General features: G+C 36.6%; 1 protein-coding gene across 1 annotated transcript in view; it reads right to left on the bottom strand.

Annotated features, from left to right (window-relative positions):
- Positions 1-13,531, bottom strand: part of Pcdh15 (protocadherin related 15) — a 1,187,935-nt gene that overhangs the window by 453,501 nt on the left and 720,903 nt on the right. Inside the window, exons 5-6 of the mRNA XM_057794363.1 lie at positions 4,652-4,666; positions 4,130-4,195 (exon numbers count right to left, since the gene is read on the bottom strand). Of these exons, the coding sequence (XP_057650346.1) occupies positions 4,130-4,195; positions 4,652-4,666 (81 nt within the window). The remainder of the gene's footprint in view (positions 1-4,129; positions 4,196-4,651; positions 4,667-13,531) is intronic.

Genomic DNA, 13,531 nt, shown 5'->3' with positions numbered 1-13,531 from the left:
CAAGCATATTATAATATCATATCTATATTATAATATCGTATCTATTTCAATACATTGTAAGATGGCACGATCCATGTAAATTAGCCCCAAGAAATTTTTGTCTTTGTTTTCTGAGCAGAATGTCACTATGTAGCCCTGACTAGCCTGAAACTTGCTAAGTAGCTAAGGCTGACCTTGAACTCACAAAGACTCACCTATCTTTGCCTCAGGAATGATGCAATTAGAAAGACATACTACCACCTCTGAATTGCCAAAATTTTAGTTTCTTCTGTTGTTACAATTTGTCTCTAAGTGAAGAATATCTTGTAAAAAACTCTAGGTTTGTTTATTTAAAATTGTCTTTTGTTCATTCTAATTTTGTTAGTAACTAGTCTTTGCTCAAGAATTATCCCACAGTTTTGTGTAAATATACTCAGAGAGAGAGAGAGAGAGAGAGAGAGAGAGAGAGAGAGAGAGAGAGAGAACTAAGTTTCTCTGACTGACAATAGTTTTGCAGAGCAATGTGGCAAATGCACTTGCTGAGTTACCATAATACATACTTAACCATAAAAGAACAATCCTTTCAAATGCACATGTAGGAAATACAAACTCTGATTCATCTCCAACAGTGCTTTATATATTTTTCAAGAGCTTATAATATGAGTCATCTATCTTATTTAAATGTGGAATGCACATAAGTACCACAGATGCTTCATTTGAAATAATTGTATGATTATAGAAATTTGATGGTGAGAGGAAATGAGAGAGTTGGGGGAAGGGAGAAGAAGAGGAATACAAAAACATCAAATCATAACTACCACTGTTTTATATTAGTGGTCTATCTTTAACTCATTGAAAAGGCCATGACCCAGACTGGGCTCAGGTGAGAGCCTTAATATTTATAAAGGTCTTTCTGAAATATTTGCAAACATTTTCCCATTTGCTGGATCCTGGAAAATCAGGATACATAAGAGTTTATTACTACCTCTGAAAATAGTCAGGAAAGAAGAAATTGACACAGTGTTTCATATCAGGACTGGAAATACCTGGGTTAATGGGAAGTCTTTGGGTTTCCTAGACTATGAACGCCATGTCTTGAGCTGTGCCCTGGAATTCTCACAGGGAACGGGATTGTGCACATGACAGGCTCTGGCAGAGATGCATCTGATCTCAATAGTTTTGTAAATTTCGTGTAAAAAGAAAAAATGCAAAACATTTACTATCGGTTGATATTTATACTGTGTTGATGCTCAAACAGCTTTGGCAGCAGTCTGAGGACTTGGCAGTTTTTGTAAAATATGTTAAGAAAGAAGTATAACATCCTCATTCTGCCTTAAACAGCAGAGCTAACGTCTCTTCATACACCAGTGCAGCCTTGACAATATCTGCCAGCACCTCATAGAGAGCCAGGGCTCAGTTAACAATAATGGAGACAGGCACCCGTACTGTGGCATGACCTACAAGCCCTGTAGAGTCACATGCTAGCACAACTTCCTTTAGTAAAAGTAACTATTTTATTTCAGTTCAGTTTTAAGTATAAAGGAATTGGTTAAAAATAAGGAAAGACATACATAGACATTCTGGCATGTTCATTAGCTTCCTACCTCTATTTTTGTATGAGTATGCTTATAACTTTGTCTATATTGTATTGATACTTCTACCATATTACATTGTACATTTCTACCTCTGATACTATGACATTGTTTACAGTTAAAGATCATTGTCTTCATATATTGCACAGTTGTTTATTCTTTTAGTCTTCAAAGTTAGATAGGTATTGAAAATTATATGTTTGTCATATTTATTTTTAAGTTTATCAGGTCTTTTAGTTACATAGAGATTATATTTAGTATAGATAGTATGATCTTCAGCCTCTTCGAAGAGCTGTAGAAAATGGCCTTTAATCTAACCTAAAATTTCTATGCCAAAGAGACACAATTACTCCTGACAACACCACTCTACTCCCGAGAGAACGTTGAGCACCAAAGACACTCCACTGGGAGTTTGTCTTCTTGGCAGAACTGGCCTTTGGGTTAAGAAAAGCCCATACCTCAACTTCTGACAAAGATACAGAATATCCCTAAGTGGATGAAACAGGATTGTCTTATCTTGCCAAGACAGGGTAGGATAGTCCTAAGAAAGTTCCTTGCCTTTAATAATGGTATGCCAGTTATGTTAGGCCTTAGCCAAAGTTGGTTGACTCAACATTGCAAACGAGACTTTGGGTGATTGCCCAGGTAGTCAGTTGTCTCTGTCAATTGTTGCACATTTTGGATATCTCTCGATTGTTAAGTAATCTTTATTCCCTTCTCAGATCTTTGACGGAGTTAAAGATTATATAATTGTAGTTACTCTCTATGTTATTTAGACTCCTTGAGATAAAATGTTTAGCAAAAGTTTTGTTCTCAATATTGTTTGTTATATTTATTATTTGTTATTATTGTATATAGTTGTATTTGGTTTGGTTCTATCTTATTTAGACAAAAGGGGGAGATGTAGGGACATAGCCCCACCCATTGGGGGCGTGTTCGCCTCGGGCTAATGTTTACGGATAAATCTGCCGGGCGTGAGCCCAGCAGCCCTTTTTTGTCTTTTGCTCCGCCGCGGGAACCTGTGGTCCTGTAAGTCTATTTCCTTATTAAAGCTGTATATATCTATATAATCTGTCTACATTCATTTGCTCCGCCACAAGTAACTATTTTATTTCAGTTCAGTTTTAAGTATAAAGGAATTGGTTAAAAATAAGGAAAGACATACATAGACATTCTGGCATGTTCATTAGCTTCATTTTCCTGCTTAAAAAGTCAAACATGCATCTTCAAGAAATATAGGTTTGTTCTGAATAGAAATAGTTAAGTTTAAGAAAAGCAAAGATCTACTTATAAAAAAAGAGTCTCTTCCTATTATAGCACTTTAATACATTTTCTCCTTTGTACATAATTATAATTTAGTTCCAACTTATCCAAGCTGGCCATAATTACTCACTCCATATGTTTTCATTGTAGATGGATGGAATTAATTTTTAAATAACCAAAATACATTTTCATAATTACCTAATATGTTAAAAATAGTGTTTGTTCTTAACATTCTTTTAAAGGGAGGCAGTGAAGATACTGACTACTTAGAAAGACCGTGGATGAAAGGAGAACTTAATAGTGATTTCTCAGGTAAGTCAAAGGGGCAGCCATCAAAAATAAATTCATAATGAACTGTAGGTTATTGTTATAATGTTATGTTGCTTTAATGCTGGTTAATGTTCTCAAAGCAAGTCTCAGTAGAATTGCAGGGGGAAAAACCCATTTTTTTCAATGAGCCTCTTGACACAATTCCTTTCCTTAAAGTGTAAGTCCAGAGGAAAACTCTCTTAGGACAGGAAGTACACTGGCAACAACCCAGGAAAATCACTTAGATGGACAGTGGAGAAAATGCTCAGAACACTCTCACCCAGGATGGCCCCAAACATCATCTCCATATGACTGAGAGAGGAGGGTGTTTTATGACTTTTAAAAGTTCAAACATGTGAAGTGTGAGAGTTCTGGAACAAAATTGCATATATTTTTGATTTTGAGAAAGCATATTGTTTTATATACTGCAGGATGGTTTGATATTATTCCTAGTGACGGTAGACAGGATAAACAAAGTCAATGTTCAGGCTACTTCCCTGTTGGAAGCGTTAGCTCTCTTTCCACTCTATGTGAATTCCCTGCTTCCCATGCTCAACCACTGTGTCTCACTGTGTCTCACTGTGTCTTAATCTTTACGAGATTCCATATAGTACTCACAGTGTTGTTCCTTCTTTGGAGGAACACACTGCATTTCAGTCAGATGATTCTACGTGTGACTGTCAATTCTCCCTATTAACAGAAGCATCCCAGCACATATAAGATTCATGCTTGTGCTAACTCAGATAAGTCACTGCTCATACAGAACTAAAAACTATATTCATCACTAGAGTCCTTTGTGACATAACCAAATGAAGCACTTCTAGAAGTGATATATTTGAAAGCCTTGGACAGAAAATTAGAGATGAATCATTTATGGACTTTGATTAAAAAACATTTTATGTGAAGTCTCTGATCATATCAAACCAAATGTTAAATCAAAAGAAATTCCTATTAGAGAAAGTATTGGTAATACAGGACTCACTCACCATTCCGGCTCTCTTCATCAATGGCCACGATTGTTGCTGGTGGGCCTCCCCTAGCTAGTTTGCAATCTAGAGAAAAGATAATCAAAGATTATAATTGACAAGTGCACAAGAACTTAAGATATAGAGTGATATTTAAAAACTACAACCAACTCAAAATCCAACATTCCAAGTGTTTTACTAGTAAAAGAAAACATTTTCGAAGGCCCACACGAGTTCTATGACAGCAAACCAAACACTGCTTAAACCTTAACTGTGAAACCAACAAAGACGACTAGGAAACAGTCCTTCTGGACAGAGAGAATGGAATGGTAATTTAACGCAGAGAAATAACATAGAGAAATGATTAACTAGATAAACCATAAGAAAGCTTCACAACAGAAACAAACATATTTGGAAATTAATTGTGATAAAGGGTATAATTAAAGAGAGTAGATAGAATTTTAATAATGCTCTAAAAACAATAAAGGGAAAATGGACAAGCAAGGGGTGCCATGAGGTGGGGGTTATTTTAAGTCACCTTACCCTCATATTGCCAGTCTGGAGTCAAAGTACAGAATCAGCAGTGGGAGCAGATCAGAAAACAGAAGAAAGAAAGGAAGAAAGGATACATGTATATATTTAGCGAGAAGTTTACAGATACGTAAAATTCATTCTACGATAATAGATGAATTACCCAATGATTTGTGGAAAAGGAATACATCATATTTTATAATACTACTGTACTATTAACATGAAAATTAGATAATTTATACATCCAATAATTAGCATAGAATTATTAGCAGTGACAATAACATAAAATACATGTATACAGGGTTTTTAAAGATATTTAAATTTCTTATAGAGTTTTTATCTTTACATTGAAATCTTTGGAGTAATGTCTATCAAGCAGAAGTGGTCATGAATTCATATTTTAAACACCACCTTACCTCACTGAACTAAAAAATGGCTCTAAAAATAACATTATAACATCCCCAAGTTAAATATGAAGGGTAAGTTCTCAGGCTGCCACGAGTACCTTTCAGAGGCAAGAGAGCCTCTCTTGAGAAACCAATAGGCTAATGCGGATTTATGACACACGGATTTGCATGCTGGAAAGTAATGTGATACACGTGCTAACATGTATGTGCTATCTGGAAGCAATTTCAAGATTTTCTCATAAAAAATGTTTCTTGCCTTTTATACATGTTGGCCCAATCTTTAGAAGCCCAGTTCTGTGAGGTAAGTATGCATTTTCTCTTTTGAACTGAAAAGGCTGTGAGCTCTGCAGCTTTTTCTCATCTTTGTCAGTCTCTTCAGAGTTCCTGCCATGCTAACTCTCTACTCCTTTCCCAGCTTCCTGCAGCTCCCCACAGCTTGGCTTTGCCTATCCCCTCTGTTCTTACAGAGCAATTATTACCGGCCTCCCACACGCCCTGTTCCTGGGTATATCTTTTCATTTCATGAGATCTACCTGCATGCAGTTCATAATAGAGTTAAAAGAAGGTAGTTTTTTTTTTTTGCCAAAACATATTATGTGCTTTGTTTGAAGTAAAGAGAAACTCTGAATAACTATCTAAGATTTTCTTTCTCTGTCCCAACTAAGGCTTGAATCAATAGGTCCCTAAGTTTTCCTGTTTTAGTAGTTCAATGTTTTGTATTTGGGTTGTGAGCTTAGCCTTCAATGCCTTAGGCATTTCTCCAGCCTCCTAGTCTTTGAACAACAATGACAGGAAGTGGTGTACATATGAAAATGTGATACACGGGGACAATGGGAGAATCATCCCCAGAAAGATTTAATATAGTTCTCCTAGAATCCTAATAGTTTCCACAAGACAGAGGTGATCTGAAGTGATGAACCTGGCTTTGATGCCCCACCTCTGTCTTCGTTTGTCATGAGATGGTCTCTTCCCTGTCTCATGCTCTTGCCATTGGCGTGTCTTTAGTGAAGACTGAAAGTCTGGCAGATGGGTGGTCGAATCCTCATGTGTGGGCCTCCCAAATCATGCGTAAAAGAAAATTCTTCATAATTTCCCATCCTAAGTATTTTTGTATGGAAACACGACTGTGTATCTCATGGGAACAAAGGTATTTAGTAGAAAGAGTTGAGACCAGAGGAACAATAACATCTAAACACAGGTAGAGTTCAGTGCCGTGTTTGTGGAGCCAATTATTTTCTTAAATCACTAATGACAGAAATAAGTGAACATATAGAGTGACAACTAATTTGTGTGGAGAGACAAATGGACAATGAAAAGGTGAAGTGGTTGAGGCGCGGAGGAGTGGGAATCCCGATGGATCCTTGAAGAGGGAGGTTTTAGATTGCACTTCTCTTTTCAGGACATAGGAAGAGCATGCAATCTTCAGGACTGTTACCTTCACCCATGTATAGAAAGGGCCTAAAACCGTGACAGATACAGAGAATGGGTAAAACTGCCACATTCTAGAGTGAAAACTGGAAGAGGAAGAAAGGTGTTTAATTAATAAGATAGTCAACAGGCAGAATGGAAGAAAAGGGAAGAAATTAACATATGTAACTACTAAACTTTAACTGGTTTGCTTCTTGTTTATAAATGGCTCAACTGGAAAAGGCGCTTGGTGCCAAGCCTAAAAACCTGAAATCTATACATGTGAAGTGGTGGAAAATGAACCAGATCCCTCAAATTGTCCTCTGAGATCCTCATACATGTAATGACATGCATAGACCCACAATAAGAACAAGCAGGTAATTAAATAAAACATTTTAAAGAAAGGAGAGATCTTAACATAGCTAAACCAAAACCAAAGAAGGAAAAAAAAAAACAAAAAAAAATAGAAAGGAAGAAGAAGGAGGAAGAGAGGAAGAGGAGGAGGAGGAGGAGGAGGAGGAGGAGGAGGAGGAGGAGGAGGAGAGAGAGACAGACAGCAGACAGACAGAGAAAGAGAGAGAGAAAGAGAGGGAGAGAGAGAGAGAGAGAGAGAGAGAGAGAGAGAGAGAGAGAGAGAGAGATTTTTATACCCAGACCTAGTTGGTCCACAGTCCCTGGTTCAAGGATCATTTCCTAGACATACTTAAACATATATGTTTAATGCTTTAATCTTCTGGAAGTTCATTTTCCCCTTGTCTTTCCCCATAGAAGTAGAAAAAGCGACAATGTGTTAACTCAACTTTTTCTAAGTTAGATCCTTTATCGGGCTCCCATTTTCCACTAATAAGTTACCATGTCCAACTGACACTTTAGGATTGGCTCAAGCCCATTTTTACTTTATTACTTTTAAACTCAGAACACTAATGTGTTTGCCAGACACATAATCTATTAATAACACTATTCAAAGCAGCTCAAGTGTTGATTTTGAAATGATGCATTCATGAAAGTATAATTAACTCTGAAATGCACGAAAACATTTTTAACAACAAGTTTATTTAAAATCATCTTGAGAAGAAAGTAATTTTGGATAGAATAGATAAGGACTTTTTGAGTGTAAAATATTCTAATTGAAATCAAAGGGAACACTAGGAGGCAATTTGAACTTGGCTGTTCTCTATGGCCTGTGAAGAACCCACCTGCCATGAGAAGGGTGAGTTAGCTGGTGGTGAGGAGTCCTGGGAAATGGGCTTCTCCTGTCTGTTTACTTTACTCTTCACCATATTGGTTAAACCACTTATTTGTCTTCCATTGTGAAAAAATTCAACCTCTTAGGGCCTTACATATTTCTAACATCTCGTTTGTTACTAAATGTGAGGTGTGAGTGCCAACACCTGAATCAAGGTGGTTTATTCTACAGACATGTCATCATGCTAAGTGTATGCCATGCATTTGTCAATGATCTTACAGCTGGTTGGTTTGAGAATCAGAAGGAAGTCCTAGATGTCATGAAAGGCGTGAGATTTGAATCCCAAGACTGGGTGCTTGGACTGCACCCTAAGGACCATTCATGTTCAGTTACTAAATGAAATCCTTATTCTGAAGAGGAGGCAACCTGGGAAGAGCACTCAATTCTAAAGATTTCAATTCATATAAAACACTTATTTCAGTAAAACTCAGAGTTATTCGCTTTTGTTGTGTACTGACATAACAATGGCTCTTCCTACTAGTTTTCTGGGAGTTCAATTGCCCAGATAATGTCTGTGCCTGTAATTCTGAAGCAGAGTTCTAAAATAAAAAGTCAGCTGTTACTTCATCTTAGGCCCAGGCTGGTCTCTTTCAGTCACCCTGGCATGGTGATTGTCAATAATTCATGCCAACTCCTGAGAGAAGTTACCTATGCCCCTCTCAATTCCTGTGTTTCCCTCCAGGGCCACACCAGCAAGTCTGAATGTAATTTGTGAAAGACATCTTTTCATATGTGATGATTTCCATATCCAGACCTATCAGCAGATACTTAACTGTTTTCTATAATATGTTCTCCCAAGTTTGCTTTCTACAGTAAAACACGTCCCAACATTTTATGTTAACTTTTTATCATTAACATGGTGGTCTTTGGCAAATGGAAATATTCTTTTAAAAATGCCTAAATACATATAATATCCATTTCCTATTCCCCAAGACCTCCTTAGTGGAAAGGGAACCTTCTGAAAGGTTATAAGAGTCAGAAGTGGTCAATAACACTAAGAAAATAGTGATTTTCATACACAGCAGGGAAGTTACCCTTGTGAACCTACAGCAATTCTGACAGTTTACACAAGAAATGTGCCCTTTCAAGCCAGAAAAAAATCTTAGTATAGATGGGGTAAGGGATGGGGCAGAAAACAGTGAATCAAGAAAATCTGTAAAAGTGGTAAAATATCAATGAACACAAGACTGTTCACTGTTTCCCTATTCATTTCATCTTGTTATCCCAGGGCTTCCCTGGACACAGTAACTGGTTATAATCTGCTTAGGGTCAGCAGGCCAGAAAGCCATCGCTGGCAAGTCTGAACACGGACTTGCAAGCCCCAAATAAATTAGCTTCTCTTCATATGACTCCAGAGGGACAAAGTGCTAGCAATGTCTTTGCATGTCACCAGTTTAACCCTGACATTGTGCCACTTAATGAATAATTTCTTCCTGCATCATAACCACCTCAAAGAACAAAACAGAAGTCAATTCCAATCAGAAGTCTGATCTGATCCATTCTTACTGGCAAGTTATACATGCATATGTATAGCAAAAACTAAAATAGCCCTCCCATAGAGCAATGACATTTTCAAGTATCTATTCCTTCCTAATATTCAACATATAAAGAAGAAAGATCTTCTTCTGCAAGTGCTTCTACTCACAAGCTCCTATTTTAACAAGAACCTTATAAACGACTGAGACGTTGAAGACCTGCTGCTGCTTATGGGACTTTGAGGTAAAATTCCGTGCTTCCTTTCATTACATTTGTGTATCTCACATTTTACATACTGAGTAAGTCCAATGAACACTTTATTAAAATTGTGTTGCTTTTGGTCTATAAGCTGCATGGTCTTTCTCCATGTTAGTCTTCAATAGTACTGTAAATCAAATGTGGTTTTTCCCCCATACACAGAGACCTACACAGACTGAGTGAGAATGGAACTTAGAATATCTGAAGTATGAGAAACATCAGTGCAGATCTCTTCATAGTGTCTCACTTCCCTGTGCTGCTGGCCTCGGTAAAGGCCAAAATGAACCTCCTCAGAATGTCTAAAGTACTAGCAATACAGATGTAGACCTCTTCAGGTTGCCTTACATTTTTGTGCTGTTAGGACTTGGTATCCTCTTGATTTATGTTCCCTATGAAGCTTGGTAATGTTTCTACTGTTATTTGGGTGTCCTTTGGAAAACAGTTGTTGCCATAATCAAAAGACTGTATCAGGAAAAGAGTTCTATATCATGTCTTTAAACTTAAATATCTGTCCTGTCTTGATGCTTAGAAAAAGGTAAACATAAATTAGGAAGCAGGCAAGAATAAAGAATGTGTGGATGAAGGGAGGCAAGAAAGCACATTTCCAATTTGAGTTCCATGATGGAGAGTAACAGTTATCAGAGTATACAGAACACCAAAGCATGTGGTCGGGAGTAATATCTGTGTCTGCTAGGACAGCTTTACTGCCTTATGGCAAGTTAGAATAATTATTGTTAGAGTATTGACCATAATTTATAATATATATGTATAATTTATGCATACTATTTAAATAAGAGAAAAGTAAAAGATTTATTCTAGAAGTCTATATATTTACATAGTTTATAAAAATTACCATAAAATAAAAATTCTGTTCTTTAAATTTGTCAAGGATTTTGGTAAAGAAAGTACTAGATGATTTTGTTAAGATAGTTTTAAAAAGAAAGAATAAAAGTAAAACAAAAAGAAGAAAAAAGTTGTAAATCCATATAGCAAATATTTAAGACAATGTTTTTAATCTCAAAATTTTGCTTCAGAGAATATATCAGTGCAGAAATAATTAAGTAGTTGTTATTGTTAAAGTATACTAGTAAATAATTATATAATTATGCAATTTTATTAAATTATTATTATTAGAATGTCATCTGCATGTATGAGAGGTATAGTAAGTGACTATGCTCTTTTGCTTCTCTGTTGTAATTGTTGGCTTTACTTTCACATCATGAAGGCCTGAGTCCATAAAACTGCTACACCCACACAGGCTTATTTTCCACCAGGGCTGATGTGATCTGCACTCCCCCGGTATGGGAAGATCAAAGGTAGTAAATAATCTAAGGTGAGGTTGAATGGGGAGTGTAGGAAATGTGCAGTTCATTGGTGTCAGTTTCAGTGGACAATGGGCATCTGGGCATCTATATATCCTGGATATGTTGTACCAATACTAGAGATAGTATTCCGTCTCATTTGATCTTCCCTTTGTAATAACTGTGTTTAGTTTCTCATTTTTTCTAAGTCATTTGTCATATCTTATGTGTTACATGTCACATATATCATGACACACAGGATTTAACTAATTAATCAGTCATTACAAATACGTATTTGTGTTGTTTGAAAACGTTTGAGAGTGGCCAGAGAGAGAGTTCCACAGTGCAGAGTATTTCCTGCTCTTGCTAATTACCAGGGTAAAAGTTTCCTGGAGATTTAACTCAGTGGTAGAGTGCTCTCTTAGCAAGCACAAGGCCCCGGGTTAAGTTCTCAGCTCCGAAAAAATATCACTATCATTACTCCTAGTTATGCACTAATGTTTAGAGTTCCAAAAGTATATGCACATTACATTTATTCATTATAAGAAAACCTGCAGCAAATATTTGAGAGAGTACGAACTTTAAGCAAGAAAATACTTGAGCTGAGTATCAGACTCTAAAGAGATTAGGGGCTTATAACCAGTGTATAACAAAGCATTCTACAGTGTATAATCTGGAAGACCAGGACACAGTTAGATTTACATGCAATTAAGCCAGGGTGATAGCTGCCTGTCACCATACCACGCTGAACTTCTCTAGAGTGCATTGTTTGGTTTACATCAGGAAGCATGATGGTTACACAATGCTGCACTCAATGTAGATTTCAGAACTGGATGTTTCAGCGATAGGAACAGGAGAGAAAGGATCTGGGGGTCAACCAGCTTTTATTCTCTTGAACAACTGAGCCATAGGCCTTGCATCCTGATGGCTGTCATGTCACCCTGGGAAAGCTGTAGATGGTACTGACACTCAAATTAGGGGTGAATATGTATTGTTCATTCAGTCTGCAATCTTCCCTGTACTTGAAATCAATTTTCATAGCTTTTATTGTAAAGAAAGATCTTCTACCATGTACAAAGTAACCTAATAAGGGTTTTAAAAGGTTACAAAAGTGATGGACATCCAGAAATTCAACAAAACATTTAACATTATCTCCCTTTTCTAAACCAAAATATATATTGTCAAAAAGCTTTCTTACCATCTCTGTCAATGTTCTTCTATTTATGTCATTTTGTTTTACCTGTTTTAGAAATGACAAATCTATCTGGTCTACAAAAAGAAAATCTAATATATTCATAGAGGTGGTCATCAATAAAGGCACAATAAAATAAATGTATTTTTACCCCAATACTGACAAAAATAGATAGAAATAGCCATAGCCTTATTATTCCATGTTACGAAAAAAAATCCCAGTGCATATCCTGGCATGCATTTCATGCAACCGGAATGTTATTGGCCTCCTGGTGGGCACTGTGGATATTTAAATTTACTAATTCAGCAGCAAATAATTTTCTAAAACACTGGTATCATTATCATAGGTAAAGGTAATTTGAAGGCATCTCCTTATAAGAATTAGCATTACTTTTGCCATTTGAAAATTTTAAATGACATTGGGTGCTTTTAGTTCTACATTTTTCTTACAGCTTGGCAATTGTGTGTATCTAGTGAACATGTCTTCTGTGAAGTATCTGTACAATTTTAATTAAGCGGCCTCGTTTGAAATGTGCCCTGACAACTCGATTCATGTGTGCTGATTTCACAGTTTGTGGAAGGCACTGCCATTTTCATCTGTGTCTTTTGATAGGATATTACTTATTAGTTTGTTATGTTCATACATTTGTTTTTTGACATCATTTCACTGTTAGCCCAGGCTAGATTTTAATTCTTTATACTCTTGCCATACTTGATAGGTGCTATTTACAAACTTGCTCTGCTGTATCTCCTCCACAAATTTCTTGATATGACTTTTCTGAAATCACTTCTGGGACACAAAGATATGTCTCTCGGGCAGCTTCTACCAGGTTTAAGGTTTTTTATTTTTCAAGACAGGCTTTCTCCGTAGCTTTTGATTCCTGTCCTGGAACTAGCTCTTGTAGACCAGGCTGGCCTCGAACTCACAGAGATCCGCCTGCCTCTGCCTCCCAAGTGCTGGGATTAAAGGCGTGTGCCACCACCGCCCGGCCCAGGTTTAAGTTTTTGTCTCTTTTTAGGACAAACCAATATTAGTCTTCAAAAACCATTGCTATTTATTTAATTAATTTTGTGGTGTTGGGCATGAAATCTTGAGCGTCATGTGGTCCCGTATCACTGAGCTACATCATCAAGTTAAATAATTGTTTGTAATATGACAAAAGTAGAAAATATCTAATTCCTCTGAATGCTAAAAGGAAGCGACAAACACACACCACATTTTCAGAAAACACGAATGGATTTTTATCCAAGTGGAACCACAGCACTGATGCCGCCTCAGCCCTAAATAAGAGAGATGTTAACCTAGAAATTAAATGTGTCATATCAGCTGCTTTTAATATATGGATGCTCTGGGCATTATGGAATTAAGTGAACATTTATGACTCAGAACAAGAAAGCAGCACATTAAAGTGGAATAAACTAATTCAATTGGAAAATGAGTTGGGAGAATAATTTAGGGGCAAATATAGTAAGATAATTATCTTCATATAAGAAAGTATAGCCACCAAAATTCAATTTTTACTTAGACATCCTAAATTTCTCTGGCTTTCTAAATGACACAGTTTTCTCCTCTTTGAAAATATGCCATCACTAAGCAGTTTTAAAA

The sequence above is a fragment of the Chionomys nivalis genome, chromosome 19 (genome assembly GCF_950005125.1).
Source record: "Chionomys nivalis chromosome 19, mChiNiv1.1, whole genome shotgun sequence".
NCBI lineage: Eukaryota > Metazoa > Chordata > Mammalia > Rodentia > Cricetidae > Chionomys > Chionomys nivalis.
The sequence above is the reverse complement of the archived record's forward strand: the minus strand, read 5'-3'. Positions and strand labels throughout refer to the sequence as shown.